Below are 18,783 nucleotides of genomic sequence, written 5' to 3'. Positions count from 1 at the left end.
AGCAGATACATATATAATCTTGAAGCAAAATGCAGTGCTTTCAGCAAAAAAAAGGAGGGCAAACCAAACCACCCCATCCCACAACTATTTACCTAAGGGACACTGGCAGCAGCTCTCCTCAGCAGGGTGTACTGGTCTGCAACTCCACTGTTTTCAAATATGAATGACTTGTGTTACATCGGTTTAAAAAAAAATATTAATCCCATTTGGTACAGCAAACACCCAAATTATACTCTTGCTAAATTTGTAACCCTCATGTCTCCTTACCTGCTGGTGTCGGGTGCTGGGGAAGGTGTACTGGACAGAGTGAGTAGGGTAGCGACTCTGTTCTGTGCTGAATGCTCCTTGGTTAGGAGGGTAGCCTGAACTTGACATTATCAGAGAAGAAGTCTTCACAAAGCTGTGAGATCAAGACCAGCAAGCAATCATGTTTCTAGGAAACCGCCTAAAGGAAAAAAGATCACTGATAAGCACTGAAGTACCAGATGTACTCACAATACATTACAGCCATAGTCACCTAAGCAAAACAACCATTACCAGTAAAAGCTTTTTCCTGATGTATTTATTTAATAGGTTATTCTAGTCTGAAACATGTTAACGGGTCTTAAATGGGCTCAAAATGAGACATGTCAGCATAGTCTACACAAAGATTTGAGGATTATATTGGCGGAATACAGAATTTTACCAGTTACCGGTTGAATTAGGAGGATTTTAAGAGAAAAGTAGGTCACTAAATAAATGTTAAAGAGGTTACAATAGTCTATAGATGGACCTTTTATTTACAGCAATTTTCTTTAGCAGAACATGAAGTTTACTTTCATTTCTTTTACAGAGTTTTTGGATTCTCTAAACTGCTTCTTACTTTCAGATTCAGGTATTTAGGGCTGCTTTACTCAATGCCACCTACAGTTCATTAAACCACAGTGTATTAGTCAAGCCCTAAAATACTATAACCATCTAACAGCAGCTTTACAGAAGTAGTTAGCAAAAAAGGCAGTCACAAAGAAAAAAAAAAACAATACCATGTCAACTGACATAGTTTGTCTGATAGGGTGCCAGAAACTGAATATACTATGAAGCCTTGAAACAATCCTGCTCAGTTAACATTCAGTGACTACTTTGCCTCTGTTGTATTCTCTAGCTACAGATTAACAGTGAACAGTGAAATGTGTACTGATCTGGGGAAGATTTTAAGTAGTGAAAAAATCCAGACAAGTTCACTAACAAAGTCCAAGCATCTATGAAGCTGTGTAGTTGCAGCTGCTGAAGATCAGAAGACACTGACTAAACACTGCACCCACCGGTGCTTTCAGCAGGTAAATCATGGCTCTAACCAAAAAAAGCAGGACATTATATATACATTTTAAACAAAATATATTTCTCTCTAATAGCTCAAAATATGTAATCCTTGGGAGCCTATGTATTAACTACAGAATTCTATCAGACCTGTAACAAATTCTCAGCCTCTGGTCCAGAGCCTAGCAGACGTATCAGACCTTCAAATAAAATAACTGTTGATCCCTGCCTAGATGGCTTCATTTCAAAGCACATTAATCTGCAGCCTTTCACAAACATCACATGTAAAGTTATACTTCTGAACTGAATTTTCCATTAACAGTCAATAGACAAAATCAGCTCAGGAAAGGATCAGTCACAGTGAGCAATACAAACATATTAAAGTTTGTCTCATGTTGGGCTCCCCCCCCTACCTCTCCAAAAAAATACATACACTGGACTATCAGAAAAATGAGACAAATTTAGATTTCTCTCTTAAATCTGATTTTCAGATACAAAGAATCAAAGAAAAAACTAGTTTCTCTTTCAAAGCAATACTACAGATCACTAGTTGTATGCTTTATAGTACCTATAATTCATATCCAAGTGTCAAGTTCTAACATAGAATTCTTCACCATTAACATTTGTTATGCTTCACCATTCATACTGCATTAATTACAGTACATCTTTACCCACTACGTGATGGTCTAATAGGTCTGAGTCACATGCTTTCCATTTCATCAAGAAGCAGTGTCAGGAAGCAAGCAGTTTGAGCTAATACACGTTGTGATAGTTGCAAGCTATAGTACCTGAACACTCAGATGTATTCCTAAGTCCAAACCACAGCAAAAAGAAAACCTTTGATTTTTCTCTCTCAATTTCTGTGAAAGTCCATGTAAAACTATGGCATATAGCTATCAGCTCAATCAAATATTTACTGATGTAGTAACTACTCCAATCACAGCCTGGTGAACATTTATTATTAAATGAACAATTGGCTCCAGGGTATAAGGATACTCAAACAATTTAAGGTTACAAAAGTAAAAATCTTAGCCTGGTGGATTGCTGATGCCCTAACTTATGCTACCTCACCAGCTTCACATGCAAGCTTCATCAGAACATGGAAAATGACTAACTGGATTTTATATATCCATATGTCTGCTACACCTTAAAAATGGTAGTGAGGAATAAAGACAGTAATACCAGGCCTGACCAAAACTCGCTTTAGCCCAATATGCTGTGACTGACAATGGCCAGCAGCAGCCATTTATGAAGCATGTACCAATACCTTCCCAACAAACTCTCCAGCCTTCTGCTGGCTCCCCGAGACACAGCTTGTGGCTCAGGGATTCCCTGAGTCAGAGCCGTTTTGTTTAAGATTTCTTAATGGCTTTCTCCTCCATTGGTTTGTTCAGCTGTTTTCTGAACTAGTATAAACTCTCAGCATTGAGAACTGCTTGTTGCAAGAACTTCCACAGTTTAGTGGCACTTTGCATGAGAAACCATCAGCTTTTATTCATTTTGGACCTGTTACCTTCCTTTGATAGCTCTAGTTTCCACATTGCAACAGATCAATAGATCTGCAAACAGATCTATTTCATATTCTTTTTTCCCCCTGGTGCACATGTGATTCTGTAAATACTGATCATATCCCTCCAGTGTGTCTTTTCTATGCTGAAGAATCCTAGCCTACCTGGCTGTTCCTTGTCAACCACTTTGAAACCTTCTCTAGTTCTCTGGTACCTGTTCCGAGGCACAGGGACCCAGAAATGTACACCAGATTCAGGGAAAGTAATAGTAAATACCCATCCTGTTCATATTCTCTTCCCTGACATGCTCACCACAGACAGGTAGATCTGAAGAATCTGGAAATGAAGAGGGGATCAGGAGAGCACCCACCTGAAAAACTGCACACAAATATAGGCCAACCACTGCATGATTCAAGGTCCTTTCTAGTTTCTCTCTGTCAAGTTATATCTCTTTATTTTCTTAATATTCAGTCAAACCCACAAGTTGATCATTAACCCAGGTGCTGAAAGGTCAATCCACACTCACTTTGTACAATGCTAAAAAGGCTATTTCTCCATTCACAAGAACTTTAGCGTACAGATTGCTAGGACTGTGTCAAACTGAGCCTTGAAATCTTCATTGATACAAGAAACTTTCACAGACAATAGCCATGAGAGGTCCTGCCCATCTCTCCAGATTCTGGCCTACCATGGAAAGATGAGGGGGAGGAGGGGGGCATGGCACACAAGCGTGAACATCCTTCATCCATCCAACAATGTTAACTCAGACCCCCTATCGCACAACCTCCAAGTTTTAAATAATACATATGAAAACATTCAGTCTAATGGCCTTCCTACTGAGAACTGCAAGTATGATTACGTTAGTAGCATCGTAATAAAAATCAATAATAAAAAAAAGTGAAACAAATAAAAGCTGCCAACAGAGGAAGGCAACAGAAACGGCATTAGAGGTTATAATCGTGGTCCATAAGAGACATGTAAAGTGAAGAGGAAAAAAAAAAAAAAAAAAGAGAAAACATGAAATGGTGGGGTTGCGTTATTCTTCCTCCCCAAGATAAATGACACAACAGCAGGAAGAGATAAGGTCAGTAACAGCAGAGGAAAATACATGGTTACATATTGGCAATTAGAAGGTGGGGAGGGAACTAAAGGATGGGGATTCTGCATAGGATCTGATTTCTTTCAAGACAGAATCAACACTGTAGTACAAAAACATGTAAAATGCCATTAAAGTACAGTATTTCCTCCCTCTAAGCCTCCTTCTCTTGCTACAGACACACGCGCCTGCACGCGCTCCTAATTTGACCTCCCTACATGCCCTGGAGACCCCATCTTATCTCCCAGTCTCCTACATTATGAGCTTGTTCACACTTTCTGCCATATGGGGGGGGCATGCAGTGGGAGAGTTTTTGCCAATATTTGATAACAGAATTACCACCAATATTCTGCTCATCTCTCCCCATCTTACTACCTTAATTCTGCAATTGTGAATTTAAGTACTTGACTTCAGCTCTTGTTTCTCTGCAGGCAACCTTATGACCTTTCATCTATAAACATCTGCACCTCTCTTCAGCATCTGCTCGCACATATCCAGCGGACGTACATAATTCTTAATCAATATATTCCTTGGTCAGTGAGGGCAATGCCAGCTTCCTGCTGTAACCTCTCCAAGGTCCATACGTCCAGATTGTGTTTAAATACAGCAGGTTTTTTGCATAAAATTGTAACAGTGTGTGTAGACTGTAAACAACCTCATCCGGGCTTTCCTCGCTGCTGCATCCTTCCATCAGTCATGACAAACTTAGTCTTGCTCCACTCAAATCCAATCAGATTCCTCCTCAAAGCTTCTCGCTATTAACTCTCTCTGCCTCTCTGATCCTCCTACTGGTTCCCTCTGCTCTGCCAAAACAGAGGCTGCTCATCTTTATTTTCAGCACCCTCGACAAATTACAATACAAGAAATCAGCTTCCAACCCTGCTCACTCAATGACAGCAAGAATCTATTTTTCAGACCTTTGCACATTATTCTGCAAGGTTTCTCACACGAACATTTACAAGAGCTGTTACAGACTTTGGAATTCTGCCTTAAAAGTCTCACAAAGACAAACTTAGGACACAAACACTTTCATACGGCTCCCAACCAAGATGGCAAATTTGCTGTCTTGCAGTACACGGAGACAATCAGAAGGAGCAGAAAAATATTTCTTGTTTTGTACTTCAGAACCCAGTACATTCTGCTGTAGTGCCCCACTTCACAGACATCCCCAGACTCTGTGGTAAAACATATAAGGGATGGGGAAACCCAGTAGTGTCAAATGGGCATTTAAAAAAAAAATATTAAAATTACAGGAGAAGTGGGAGCAAAGAGTCAAAAAAGAAGTCTAAAGATACCTAGCTGAGAAAAAGCTGTGACAAGAGTAAGTTTCAGGAACTGTGGACAGATACTGGGCCCTGTGCTAATTTGAGCTTCTTGGGCAAAGGAAATGATTTAATGATGTTTATTTCTAAAGGTATGACAATATTTTTCTCTTTGGCCAGCTTAAACTACTGAACAGATCCAATTCAGACTTCCCCTTAAAAGCTATTGCTTGCACTTACAATTTGTCATATGCGGAGAATTTTGAGCAAGTTACAAATAATTTAGGACTGGGTATTATCATAGCAACAGTTATAGCGTAATTTCAGATTCGGTTTCTATGAGGTAATATTAATTTGAACAATATCTCTTGATCTCCAGATCTCAAAATGCTTCAAAAAGAAGCAGCAGTACGTACTATCTTCAGTAGACACACGGGAAAATGAGTCACAGAAAGGTTAAGAAATCTATCAGACTACCCAGGAAATAGTCAATGACTGAATCAGAAATCAGACCTGTGTCTTGCAGCACTTAAAGCAGGCAAAAATTAGCACTGCTGGAGAAAAGCAGTTCTTCACTTGGGAAAATACAGCAGGTCAAAACCCGTGACTGTTTTTAGCAGGCCAGTTCGCCCAAACCACTCAATGCACAGCCACACAAACATTTACAGCAGCAGGAGGGAAGGGGCCGAGAGGCCAGACGGGTGGCAGAGGCACCTACTCACTGCTTGTGGAACACCCATGTCTCCTACTTTTACGTTCACCTTCACGGATAAAAGATTAGTCTCATGGGTAGACTGAATTTTTCTTCACATATACGAAACAAGCTAACACTTTTGCATTTAGAGTAATTTTCATGCCATCTTGAAGTACTTAACCAACATTTGCTAATTAAATTTCATACCCTTTTGGGAATTTTCCTCATCTTGTATTTGAGCAAAATAATTGTGATATAAGGAGCGCAAAGAATTAGATTACAGTCATATAAGGCTTAAACCGAGTTGGGGGATTTTGGTTTTAGATCAGCAGCCTTAGTAAATTGAGCTCTGATGTAACTAACCTATGGCAAAACAAGGAAGGCTCTGCCTTATGCAGGGGATCTACAGCAAATCACAAAATCAATTCAGGAATATTTATTCGAAGTTTACTCTATTGAAAAAATGAAGAGTGAACGGGCTGTTTCAGCAGTGGTTCAAAAGGCTTATCCAAAGCGTGATACCAATCCTTGTGAATAATTCTTTATGTGATTTCACTTTATAAAAAGGTAATGAAACAATCTCATAAAAAAATAAACAAACCAGAAGAGGCCGCATTTAAGGACCAACCTATTTAACCACAATAACTAGATTTCATGAATTACAGACCTATGCACTGTACCTTCAAAACACAATGCTCCAACTCACATACAATAACAGAAAATTACAAGTAGAGAGTCACATAAGCAAAACCCTTCAAGAGTATTGCTAGATTGGCAAAACAAGTCTTCTTAATATTTTTTATTTTGTCAGATAACCATAAATCTGTTCAAACACTCAAGCAAAAACATCAAATTTGCATCTTGGGGATATGCCACACACAAGAGCATACTAACATGCACATTTCTGACAGATCTCTAACAAGAGCTTAACAGGTCCAACCTCCATATAAAAAATTATTTATTCAAACTAACAGACACAATAAAAGGCTAAGTGTTACCATCTAAAACTCCAATGCTCAGAACATTACGGGTACTGTTACAAGCTAGGACTGACTTAGCATTCCAGAAGTCTTAACTAAAAGAACACTTGACACTTCAAGAGCAGTTATTAGTCCTTCAGTCACTGCCTTAATGTCCAATTATCAGCATAGTCTTATAGTTACTCAGAAAAAGAACGAAAAAAAATTGGTGACAAATAAAAGAAGTTTGAATTCAGACTGTTCTATGTTAACCGTTCAAGTCGATTTTACAAAGTTCTGCTAAGTATTTTGGGATGGGATGGGAAGTGAGAAAATCAGCTACAGAATCATTACACAGGACAATCATAACAGAGACAGGGTTTTCATTCAAGAACCTACCAGAAGGATGATGCCTGAGCAGATTCAAGATAATGTTGTGCTTTAAAAAAGAACTGAAGGAAGCGTACTCCAGTTACAATATCCAAAGTTACAGGTGTGCTTTTAAGTATGAAAATCCATTGGGCATATCCCCCAAAAGATGAAAGATTCTTTGCATGCTACAAGCAAAAACTGTTAATAGATCAACACTGAAATTAAAGACGATTAAATAGCCATTACTGAAATTATGTTCCAGAATACTGTGCTTCCCATTTTTGCAGAACACAGACATCATCCTCAAAGCTCAGGACCTCTTCCACACTTTCTGTAATCTTTTTCCACTCGGTTTTACGTTGCAGAATACTCTGAAGCTCATAGTCAAAGCATATGGGCATATGTTATGTTATTAGAATGAATAGAAACAATGAACATATTTTCTCCAAGTTGAGACCAACTAACTGCTGAATTTTCCATAACAATCCCGCATGTGCAAATGCCTTTCCTTCTTCTTTGACAGATATTTACAATATACCACAAATTCCTGAGAACTTTAATCTCACATAGTTGCACGCCATCTACTCACAAGGTTGACGTAAAAATTGCTATTTCTATCCCTGCTAGAAATACAGTAAAAAAATTAAGATCTACATGGGCTATGTTTTGCTAGCAACACTAAATAACACTCTCTCCATTAATTATTAATGTCGTATGAATCAAGTCATAAATACAGCAATGGTGGTATCTGAAAAAAAGGTGTTAAGAAAAGCCCAAACATCTGAATTTGACCCTTCTCACACTCCTGAAATTTCCACTAGTGTATAACATCATCTTATTTCTAAATGTCCAAAGCATTAACTCACAATTATGCTATACATTGTCTGACATATTCTCCATGACACGTAAGCATGGTATACTTTAATTCAGCCAATTACAGTAAGTGACAGAAGTCAAGGAGCATTACAGCCATCAATTCAAGATGTCACATATAGTCTATACTAGCAAGACTTTTCCATCTGCATCGCAATAGCTAAAAAATTAAAGTAGGATTTTATACTTCAAATTTTAATAGAAAAAAATTTCCATTAACAGACTACTAACTCCTTCAAGTACTTAAGTAATAGGTTTTGGAACATTAAATATTGAGTACGTATTAAAGAGTACTTCAAAACAATTTTTGTTGCCATTCAAGAAGTTGAATATGGGTTGCATGCCTGCATATGCAATTTACAACCAAACTGTTGCCAAAGCTCGTTACACTTCATCTTAAAATAACAGTTTCACTCTCTCTCTCTCCTGCTAGGTAACTACAAATACAAATAGAATTTGTGCTCTACCAAAATGAGGTCGATCAAATTCAGCTGACAAGATACTCCTCTCCAGGAAATTCTATTTTAATCTCTCCTGTAATTTATGATCTTAAAGAAAAGTTGCTAATACATGATATCAAGACCTAGGCTATACACAACTTTGCTATATTATATGAGGGATCATAATAGGAAAAAACTGAGATTATGACGACATCTTCGGAGGCTTCTAATTGCTGCCCACTTGCCTCACAAAACAAAATAGAAAAAAAAAAAAAGGAAGAGAGGGGTGCTGAGTGTATACATTTCAAATAAAGGTACATATTTTCAGCATCTGCTCACCAGTTAAAGTGCTAACAGACTGGGGTACACAGAATTCCTGAGGGAGGAAACCTCCTCTTCTAAGTTTTATAGAGGAATAGCACTCACAGATTGTGAAGGAGCCTATCCAGCTCCCTTCTGCCAAGGAGGGTCACAGTAACACCAAAACTATCCAAAAGAGGTAGGAGGAAGCCCTTCATGCAGAAATGGAAATTAAGGATGTAGACATTTCCTTGACTGAAAGTACCACTAATCGCTGATTTAAACCAAAGAACAATATAAACATTACAAGGTTTTCTGATTTTACAAGTATATAATAGAAGAGTAGATAGCTTATTTCCTAAAGACATTGAAAACATATTTTGGTTTTCCCAGCAACACCAGATTCTTGTTCTTGGTTGTCCCAATATAGCAAATAGTGTGCAGCTAACATGCACCCTAAAAAATTTTCATAAGCCAAAACCCAGAAACCGAATCTACAGAACTGAATGTCCAAAGCAAACCCTACAAAGTCCAAACACTGCACAGATAAGGTCTCTCATTCACAAAGGAAGAAGCTTCTGATATAACTGCAACAGTTCCCAAACCCCAGACATCTACCTTACGCCTTTTGAAGGACCCTGTCCCTGCCACAGGAGTAATTCAACTGGTCATGGAACATCAACTGAAGCCTTCAAACTTCACCCACAAAACTGTAAGGTGGAACAGAAACCAACCCAAGCATCCTCCAGTGTACCAGTCTGTAGCATGCAAGACGTTCAAGAGATGCTATGCAAACAGCAGCAATAAGAACCATGAGAACCTTCCTCAGCAAGTCATCCTTGCTCATGAGTTAGTGTCCACCAACTCATTGAGGTTTACTCAAATTCACCTACTTCCTCCCATTTCACATATGATTTAGAAACAATCATGATGATCTCAAACTTAATAAATATCATACACTATGGATAAAATACTCTTTCAAAACAGTTTTTGTTTCTCCCTCTTGGACTGAAAGCACAGGTACTTTAAAAACAACTACTGCACATGAATTTATTCTTTCCCTGTTAATCTGTCTACAGGTAAAACTGCTTTTGACATCATCTAACATGCAAGAATCTATGTGGTTACAGTTTTAAGTTTCCAGCCTCTTCTTTTTTTCATTTGTTATCAAAAGGATATCTGTAGTGGCAGCTTTTTAAAGTAGCTTTGGTTGGGAAAAAGAAATACTACTGGACTAATTCATAATGACTAAACCGATAGCTCCACAAACTACAATGTGTAAGAGAAACCACAGACTATAAAGAAGTGTTCAGGACAAACTATCAGCCTCATCAGTCTCCTCAGTTGACTGGGTTCAGATAAAATCAAGTCCAGATTTTAGCTAAAAATAAAATAAGGTTAAAATAAGAAATTTTTTTTACTGTACCTAAGAGCAATGCCTAGGTCTATTCAGACACTCCACAGGAAGTACACCAGGGCCTTCTGGAAACAAAGCTTATTGTTACTACATTTATGATTAAGTTTGAGATGTTCTGCTTCACAGGGAATGCAACAATATATAAAAATGTAACTCCAATTGAGACTCACACAACAGCCTCTAGGTCACAGAAAAAACCAAAGAATGGAAAAGATCTTGAACTACAAATGGTACAAGTAAACCTTTTTATCTGTGGGGGAAAAAAAAAACCAACAGAACTTCAAGGTTCTAGATATGCTAAGTCTGATCTTTGAGACCACAGTGACACATCAGCACCTATACAAATAATGGCTATAATCAAACAGATAAGTGACCACATTTATTAAGAAAGGTTTGGGGAATGACATTCCAAGAAAGTGAAGCCATGAAATTACACTGATTGTATGGGAGAATTCCCACCTTTCAGACACTCTGTCTCTGTCAGTACAGCACTTCAGAGGGCATAAAAGCAGAAACAAGAGTTGAAGAATATGAACCTGAGACAAAACCCTACAGTGAATAACCAAGTATATACGGGGGTTTTTTTATTATTTAAACAAATTCCTCTCCCCCCCCCCCCCCCCCCAATAACTACTATTAATGAGGTGAAGAGTACAGCATAACTGTAATAATATACATATGTAGTTTGGTGAACAGTACTTGAACATATAATGAACTTATTTGGCCTTAGCTTTCTAACACTGACAAACAGGACAGGAATCAGTAGGTTTCCTAGTTGATTTATATTCACGTTTGTTAGACATCTTCCTTGAAACGTGAATGCATTTTAATCCATTTAGAGAGCATCCGCTTTTCAGTGTGGCCCCAGGTTCTGCCCAGGAACCCCACCGTTTCATGTGGAGTGTATGGCCTGTGCCCTGCAGCCAGGGAATGCCACTGCGGCTGTTTTCAACTCCCAACAGGATGAGTGTGCCTCACACTTCCGAAGACTACAAAGAGAATTAGCCAAATCCACTTTCCCTGCAGCACAACATAAGGCACAAGCGAATGTATGGCTCAAGAGGACGTACTAAAAGAAACACCGTATTAGTTTAAGTATATGTTATACTTTAACACCTATAAATGAAAAAGGATGAAGTATTTCCCTCGCCATCTTTGTATTTCCATTTTCAGTTTTACCCAAGACTAGTCACTCAACATGCACAGAACTTTTAAGTTCTGGTCAACAGTTTGTCCCAAGTAATCTGCCTGCAGAAAAATTTCATTTCTGAATTTTTCACTGCTGAGAGTTACGAACAATAGGATTTTTCAGAGATGGCTGATGCATCTTTGTGCCAATACAGTACTGTAATTTTGCAATACCCTTTGAAATCATAAGCAGGTGAAGTCACTGACTTCAAAACCACACAGACCAACATCCTCCTTAACCCTGAAGAAAAAAACTGCATATCAAATCAGTCTGGGAGTGGCAACATTACACGAGTGGCTTAGATGTGAAGCTATTCAAGGACACAGAAACCTTTCTTAGGATACTGGGAGGAAACATACCTTCAAGGTAAGACTGAGCTTTCCGTATGCATACCAACTCGCTAAACTTAAGCCCCACTAGGCCCAGACCACAGTAGTCATTTGACAGATGGTGGATAAACACTGAACTAGCACAGAAGAGGAAGGAAACATCACAGAACACTGTTACTAGATGGAGAATCATTGAAGGAGAGAAGAACTAAAATGGAAGATATATTCAGCACATTCCTAGCTATTTGCATAATGTAGAAATAGCACAAAGTAAATATTAATAGACAGCAGTCCTGCATAGGTCAGAATTTTTATCTGGAACATTTACAGTAGAGAGACAAGGTAACACGTTCAGTTAATAGCTTGTCATCTGAAACACTGATTCATACTTGACTACAGAACATAAATGACTTGAAAAGTTCAAGATTGGCATCCAGGAAACATTTGTTTGCATTATGAAACCACTGTCTGGTTACTAGTCTGTTCTCAAGATTGTACTGTGTTGCAGAGCACCTGCATGAGGCACAGATCCCTTCCAGCTAATGAAATTGTTAAAATCTTAAATTTAAGTAGCTGTGCACACCTGAACTCCAAATAGTATTTCTGATCATGCAAGAAAACTTTCTTTAAAACCATTTTGTAGGCAACTATAAAAGAAGAGGAATAAAACATTTCACCAAAACTTTGGCTGAAAGCTTTGAAAGAGTAAGTTAAATGCCAGTATTAAGAACATAATACCAAAAAAAGGAAAATATTGTTCTCCAATACATAAGATTGCTTCAGTTACTTTCACACATTTAGCAGTAGCTGAAGCAGAGTCAGCCTCCTTTCCTGTGAGCATCTCTCACTCATGCTGTAACTGAGAAATGAAATAACTTAGAAGATGCAGGTTAAAGAACCACTGGAAGGGGACTACAGAGAAGAAACTGAAAGGAAGCTTTAGAGGCTGTCCCTACTTTTACCACAGCTTTTGAGAGAGTTTTCTAGATCCCTTTAGATGACAACAAAAGACATTATGCCCAGAAAGAGCAACTAAAATGAGTGGTTGCAGGAGATGAAGTGTATTTAAAATAAATCAGCGGCAGCACAACATAGAAAAGTAGATACACTTGGATTTTGCACATGTAATTTCAACCTGGATAATTACTTTTAATTGATTTGTACAATAACTAACAAGCTAGAGAGAAGATAACACTTGTGGAAGCAAACACTTATCACATTCTTGCCACATGTTAAGAAATGTAACTCTTAGAAACACAATTCCAAATGCTGCTCTTTCCTATGCTTCAGTAACAAGATGAGATATTTTAGTGACCAATATCAAAAGTATATTCCAAATTGGTGAATTATACTGCACATAAAGCACAACAGAACTTGTTTTCCTTAGCAGCCTATACTGTATCACAAAGAAAAGCAATATGGAGAAAAAATTAACCATGCTTTTGCAAAAAGGGTCACTGTAGTTGCCTTGTTTCCTCTGAACTTCTGATTCCTTGGGATAAGCACGAAGGTCTTTCATCCCCCAAAACAAGACACCAGATTTCAGCTAACTAGAAACCCACTTCAAATATTACATACTTCCTTTCCAAATGTCAAGGCTGTTTAGTTAATCAGGAATAACAACATTCTGCAGAATAAAACTCCAGTGCAAAATTGCAAGAGATCTGCACGGTCCTCATGTGCAGTGACACAACGCTATGTGTCCGCTTATGCTGTGCCCATGGCCATCCTACCTACCACAATAATAGAGTTTTTTATAATAGCAATGTTTTTTCCCCCGCAAATCATACTGCCTCAAATAAAAATCCCTGCCTGAGCTCTAGCAGTTCATAACTACAGTGCTATACCTAAAAATACTGCATAATACAAGGAGGCTGCCACAAAACCATCTTCAGAACTAGACATCCCCTTCTCATTGTAGTAAGTTGTTTGGGATCTTTTTTATTATTCTTAGGTTACACCAATATTTACAGTCATGAAAAGTTAATATGCTTGTTAAGACCATATCTGTGAAACAAGAAGAAAAAGGTTTTAGACAACAACAGTGTTCAGACTACCTACTTACTTGACCCTGACTAACACTAACAGTACGTACGTCCATCTACAAGAACCTTGTCTAACTGCAACCGACAGGTTTAAGTACAGAAAAATCAGTAAATACAAAGTTCTTTACCATCAAGTCAGAACCATTCTAGAAAAAGCCACTTTCCATCGTGCCCTCCGGCAGCCCAGAGCTGACAGAAGCTGGGGATGTTTACAGGTCCTATAGGAATAATTCAGCATCAGCAACAACTCCAGGCGGGGCCGGGGCAGGCAGCCCCCAGCGCAGGGGGCCTTCAGCAGCCCCCGCGCTCCTGCCCCAGCGTCCAAGCGGCCGATTTTGAAGAACTGACCCTTATTTTAATTTCTTTTTATATTTTTTTTTAACTTGCACTTTTCCTACCCACAGGCCAGGGATGACCACCCAACACACCGCTCCTCTGGGATTGCTCCAAAAACTTCCCCGCAAGGGCCATCGCTGAGGGCCACCCCCGGCCCTTCCCGCACGCAAACAGCGGCAACAGAGAAAAAACCCGGCGGGCACCGGGCACCCCCCACCGCACCCCCACACCTGACCCGCCCACCTCCCCACCCCCGGCGGCTCCCCCAAGGACCCCCCCCCGGGCTCCAGCGCCCTCCCCCCGGGGACCACAGCGGCTTTCTCCCCGGTGAGGAGGGAGGAGGAAGGGATGGCCGGGGCCCCCGCCTCTTCCCCCTCCTCCTCCTCCTCCTCACAGTGGAGGGGCTAGGCCCTACTGCCCCACCGGGCCGCGCCGCTCCCCCGCGCCGCCCCGCCGGGCCCCCTGCCCTTACCGACAGCGCGGCGCTGGGGCGGCCCAGGCGGCAGGCTCTGGTGGGGCTGGACGGCCGCGGCGTCTCACCTCAACCTCAGCGCCACAGCCACCGCCATCTTGCCTGCCCTCCCCCGGCTCGGTGGGCTCCGCCTCCTACCGCCAGGTCCTGGCAGCTGTCGAACAAACGGCGGCGCCACCGCTCGGTGGTTTTCACCGGCGGCGGGGTCTCGCCCTTTCCTCCCCCCATACCGGTGTACAGCGCTGCCCTGGCAGCGCCAGCTCGCTAGAAGCCGGGGGCGTGCCCGGCGGTGAGAGGGTGGGCTGCTATGCTCCTTCCAGGACCCGCTGGCCGGTGCGGCGGGGAAGGGTTCCCTCCTCCTCCCCGCTGAGGGGCCGGGGGGAGGCGGCCGCCATGAGGCGAGCGAGGGACGCGGCGGCGCTGAGAGCGGCTCCCGCCGCCACCGGCAGCCGCTGCCGAGGGGCCGGACCCGGCCGCTCATCCCGCTGATGCCGCTGACCGGAGCCGCAGCGCCTCGCTCTCCCCCCGCCTCGTTAGGGATGAATCGATATACATTATAAAAACTGGTAACGGGCCCGGAGAGGGGCTCAGCGGGCACCCGCGGAGCCGGCAGGCCGCGGCCGCGCCACTGAGGGGCCTCTGGAGCCGCGGGGGGCGGGAGCCTGCCCCGGGCCTGGAGCATCGCCCTAAGTGTGCCCGGCACCCCCGGGACCTTCCCGCCCCCGGGCTGCGGCCCCGCCGCCGGGGCCCGCCAGACTCCCGCGCCGTGCCTGCCGCCGTGCCTCCGCCTCTAGCGACCAGCGGCTTCTGAGCAATGTGAGAGGTTTAAGATCTCAAATGTCTTTTATTCCTCCTCCCCCCCTACCCATGACTGAAGAGTATGTAAAATGTTCCCTGCTTTTTGAGTAAGATGTTTCAAAACTGTGTGGCGTTTTACCTGAGAACACGTAACTCCAGATGTGCTAAGACCACAAATGAATCTCGTCAGGTTTACTATGAGGGGGGAAGAGTTACCATTAGGCAAGATTAAATTATCTCACTGTTAAAATTTCTATTAAACACGAGCAGTCTTATCCCACACTGGCGGGATGTGTGCCCACACAATTAGTTATTCAGATGAATAAAGCAGGGGCTCACCCTGTGGCAAATGTGTGTCATACTAAGCATGTAGTTATTACAGAAGCTGATTCCACTCTTAAAAGTGCTACGTTAAGGTGACATGACAGGCTGCAGGCTGAGGTGTTTGCAGTCTTTAATCCCAACACATGCTGATGACTACCTCTATCCACTTGGAAGTTTAAGGTGTCCAAATAAAAGTATGAAGACAAGTCAGGCATACATCTTCTGAAGTCTTAGCTGCTCTTCAGATACTGAATTCCTCTGAATTGTTTTCACTATTTCATTCTTTTAACCTACCCAACACACTCCACCATTGCCAACTTAATATGCTTGCCTTCCATATTGCCTGTTTGTCTTGAAAAGCAAAGTTTCCAGGCCATCATGTATCCAATTGCCTTTTTCATGTTTATTTTACTACTTCCTGTCTCCTTTTGCTCTGCAACCTTCTCCAATGGTTGACTCCACTTCTAGTACGTATCCAAACATTGCCTTTTGGTTTGGGTTTTTTTTTTTCCCCCTTGCAGCCACACTTGGGATAGCCAGATCTGCAGGTAGCAGAATGTGCCTGAAGATAAGCTCCTCTTGCCCTGCTTTTGAGGTTTCCCTTAACCCGCGTCTCTTCCACTGTAGCACAGCGCAGGGATAAAAGGTACTAACACGCTGAAAAGCTCAACTTTTATCACTATGAAGTTATTATTTCTTGACGTATCAGCAGGGTCAGCTGGTGTGCTGCAGGGCCCGGGCAACGACGGCTCCCCCCACGGGCAGGGCCCCTGTTCAGACGCCGTCGGCGGGTCTCCGCTCTCCCGCTGGGACCCTGCCAGGCCCGGCGAGGGCAGCGCGGCGGGAGGCCCCCCGGTGCGCCCCTCCTCCGGAGGCAGCCCTGCACGGGACGAGCCGGGGCACGTTTCAGAGGCAGCGGCCCCGCCCCGAGGCGGGGTAGAAAAGGGAGGTGTGTGTGTATCGGGGGGGGGGGGGGGGGGGGGGGGGAAATAGTCTGCGTGCCCCGGAAGCTTTCCGCTGCCCCTGCCGTTTCCTGCCGGAGCAGCGCGACGCGGTCGCTATGGCAGCGGGGCCGTGGGGCTGGGGGGCGGCGGCGGCGCTGCTGCTGCTGCTGTTGCTGCTCGCGCTGCTGCTCGGTGGCGCGCGACGCTTACGGCGCCGTTACGCGACCGGCGGGGCTCGCGCCTCCCCGAGGGGAAGGGCGGCGGCGGCGCGGGCGGATGGCGTCCGCGCGTTGCTGGTGACGGCGCACCCTGATGACGAAGCCATGTTCTTCGCCCCCACGGTGCTCGGCTTGGGCAGGGCCGGCGGCCGCGCCGCGGTGCTGTGCTGCTCCGCAGGTGAGGGGGGGGCGGATGCGCTGGGAGCGGCGGGGCACCCACCCCCGAGGTGCCGCCGCGACTGCCCGTAGGGGCCGCGCTTCCCGCCCGTGATGTCATGGGAAAGCCGCCATGATGTCATCCCATCCGTGGCCTCGTGATGTGACGTAAGCCCCAGGCTGTGATGACATGTCAGTGCTTTGGAGCAGCAAGCGGTGCTGGTAGCGTGAGGCAACCCCACTGGGCTGCGATACCACGTGTGATGTCACCGTGATGCCACACACTGCCGTGCTGAGCCTCATGGCTCTCTGGGCCTGTGCTGCCATGATAGTGTGGCACCGCGGAGGAGCCGCCTTGCCATCCATCTGCGGTTTGGTGTCCTAGTGCACCCTCATCATATCCTGCGCAGCCCAGAGAGCTGCCACGCACTGGTGGCTTTGGTCAAACTTACTTTCTGCAGCGTTTCCGCAACTGCACCCGGTAGCAAAATCTCCCTCTGCATCTGAACCTTGTGCCAGAGGTTTCATAATCTGATCTCCGGTTGCAGCACTGACGTACTTTCACACTGTGCTGAAGTGTCTGTAAGTTGTACAAAGGCGCTGCTTAGCACAACCTTTTGGCATCTCCTTGTAATTCCATTGTATGGTAGAGAGAGGACTTGCTTGGATGATGCAGTTTTAAAGTCATAATGATACATTTGCTGAAACACATCTAAAAATAACAGTTGCATGACAACCCAATCTCAGAAAAATAGGCCTGAAGGGAACCCGAGGTTGCATTGTTGGTCAGTCAACCTGAAGGCAGAATCAATGTGTTGCCATTTGCTGCAGACAGATGTCTAGTTTGTTCTTCAGAACTTCCGGGGAGGTTCCTCAGCCTGTGTGGTCTGGGTCAGTGCTGGCTGAGCTTTTCTTCACATCACTTTTTCCTGAATAATTCGTGTAATTTAAGCTTGTTTGTTTATTTTTCCTCTCTGCCATGAACATGGAAATCACAGTATCTCTGTAGAGCCTCCTACATATTTTAAGGCCGTTATCTGCCTCTTGTCTTATCTTCTCCAGACTAAACAACCCTGTTTCTTGCAGTCTTTCCTTATAAATCATGTTTTCTCTGATCATTCTCATCAGTCTCCTTTGGACTCTTCCAGTTGATTCATATCTTTTTTGAAGTGCAGTTACCAAAAACTGGAAGCAGTACTCCCGCTGAGGCCTTTCTGGGGCTGAATAGAATGAAAACATTCTTACAGGCTCCACAGTTTGCCCAGGACAAAAATTTTTCATAGCACGTGACACTCCTGTGTGCTTCTCGTGATGTACCAAAGCTCCAGGTTATTTTTTTCTGCAGAACTGATACCTAATCAGTTATTACATTGGTCAGGTTTTTTGTGCATACCAACTAACCTCATTTTAATCAATCTTTCAGACCATATTGCTATACCAGAATTCATGAGCCTGGGGTGAAAACTAAAGATTATTTATATTTGTTGAGAGGAGTACTTCAGACTACAAACATTTACATCTTACACTGATGGCTACTTACATTTGGAAAAGGGCTCTCTGTGTTTTTGAAAGCTCCAGTTAGTTCATTGCCAACTTTTCTGGTTTTGTTTTGAAAGCTTTCTGTCATAACAGACCATATAGGTGAGAAGACTGGGATTAAACTATTGTTGAAGTCCAGTGGTGTAATGGCTTTACTGATCGCTCTATACCTCCCATTCAAGATTTAGTGCAAAGCTTTCAGTTGTCTTTGCTGAG

At 43.0% G+C, this 18,783-nt stretch overlaps 2 protein-coding genes across 5 annotated transcripts in view; one reads left to right on the top strand and one right to left on the bottom strand.

The window, feature by feature from the left end:
- NCOR1 (nuclear receptor corepressor 1) overlaps window positions 1-14,769 on the bottom strand; it is a 73,775-nt gene extending 59,006 nt beyond the window's left edge. The window contains exons 1-3 of one of the 3 annotated variants that reach the window (XM_056331096.1): window positions 14,589-14,713; window positions 13,909-13,998; window positions 268-445 (exon numbers count right to left, since the gene is read on the bottom strand). In XM_056331096.1, coding sequence (XP_056187071.1) covers window positions 268-375 — 108 coding nt within the window. In that variant the 5' untranslated portion in view covers window positions 376-445; window positions 13,909-13,998; window positions 14,589-14,713. Of the gene's footprint in view, window positions 1-267; window positions 446-13,908; window positions 13,999-14,588 lie in introns of all 3 variants that reach the window. The other 2 variants (XM_056331086.1, XM_056331078.1) reach the window with 2 other exon arrangements.
- A 1,946-nt stretch (window positions 14,770-16,715) lies between these two features.
- Window positions 16,716-18,783, top strand: part of PIGL (phosphatidylinositol glycan anchor biosynthesis class L) — a 62,034-nt gene continuing 59,966 nt past the window's right edge. The window contains exon 1 of one of the 2 annotated variants that reach the window (XM_056331529.1): window positions 16,716-17,050. In XM_056331529.1, the coding sequence (XP_056187504.1) occupies window positions 16,771-17,050 (280 nt within the window). In that variant the 5' untranslated portion in view covers window positions 16,716-16,770. The remainder of the gene's footprint in view (window positions 17,051-18,783) is intronic. The other variant, XM_056331523.1, reaches the window with a different exon arrangement.

The sequence above is a fragment of the Falco biarmicus genome, chromosome 1, assembly GCF_023638135.1.
Source record: "Falco biarmicus isolate bFalBia1 chromosome 1, bFalBia1.pri, whole genome shotgun sequence".
NCBI lineage: Eukaryota > Metazoa > Chordata > Aves > Falconiformes > Falconidae > Falco > Falco biarmicus.
Note: the sequence above shows the minus strand (reverse complement) of the source record. Positions and strands in the feature narration are given on the sequence as shown.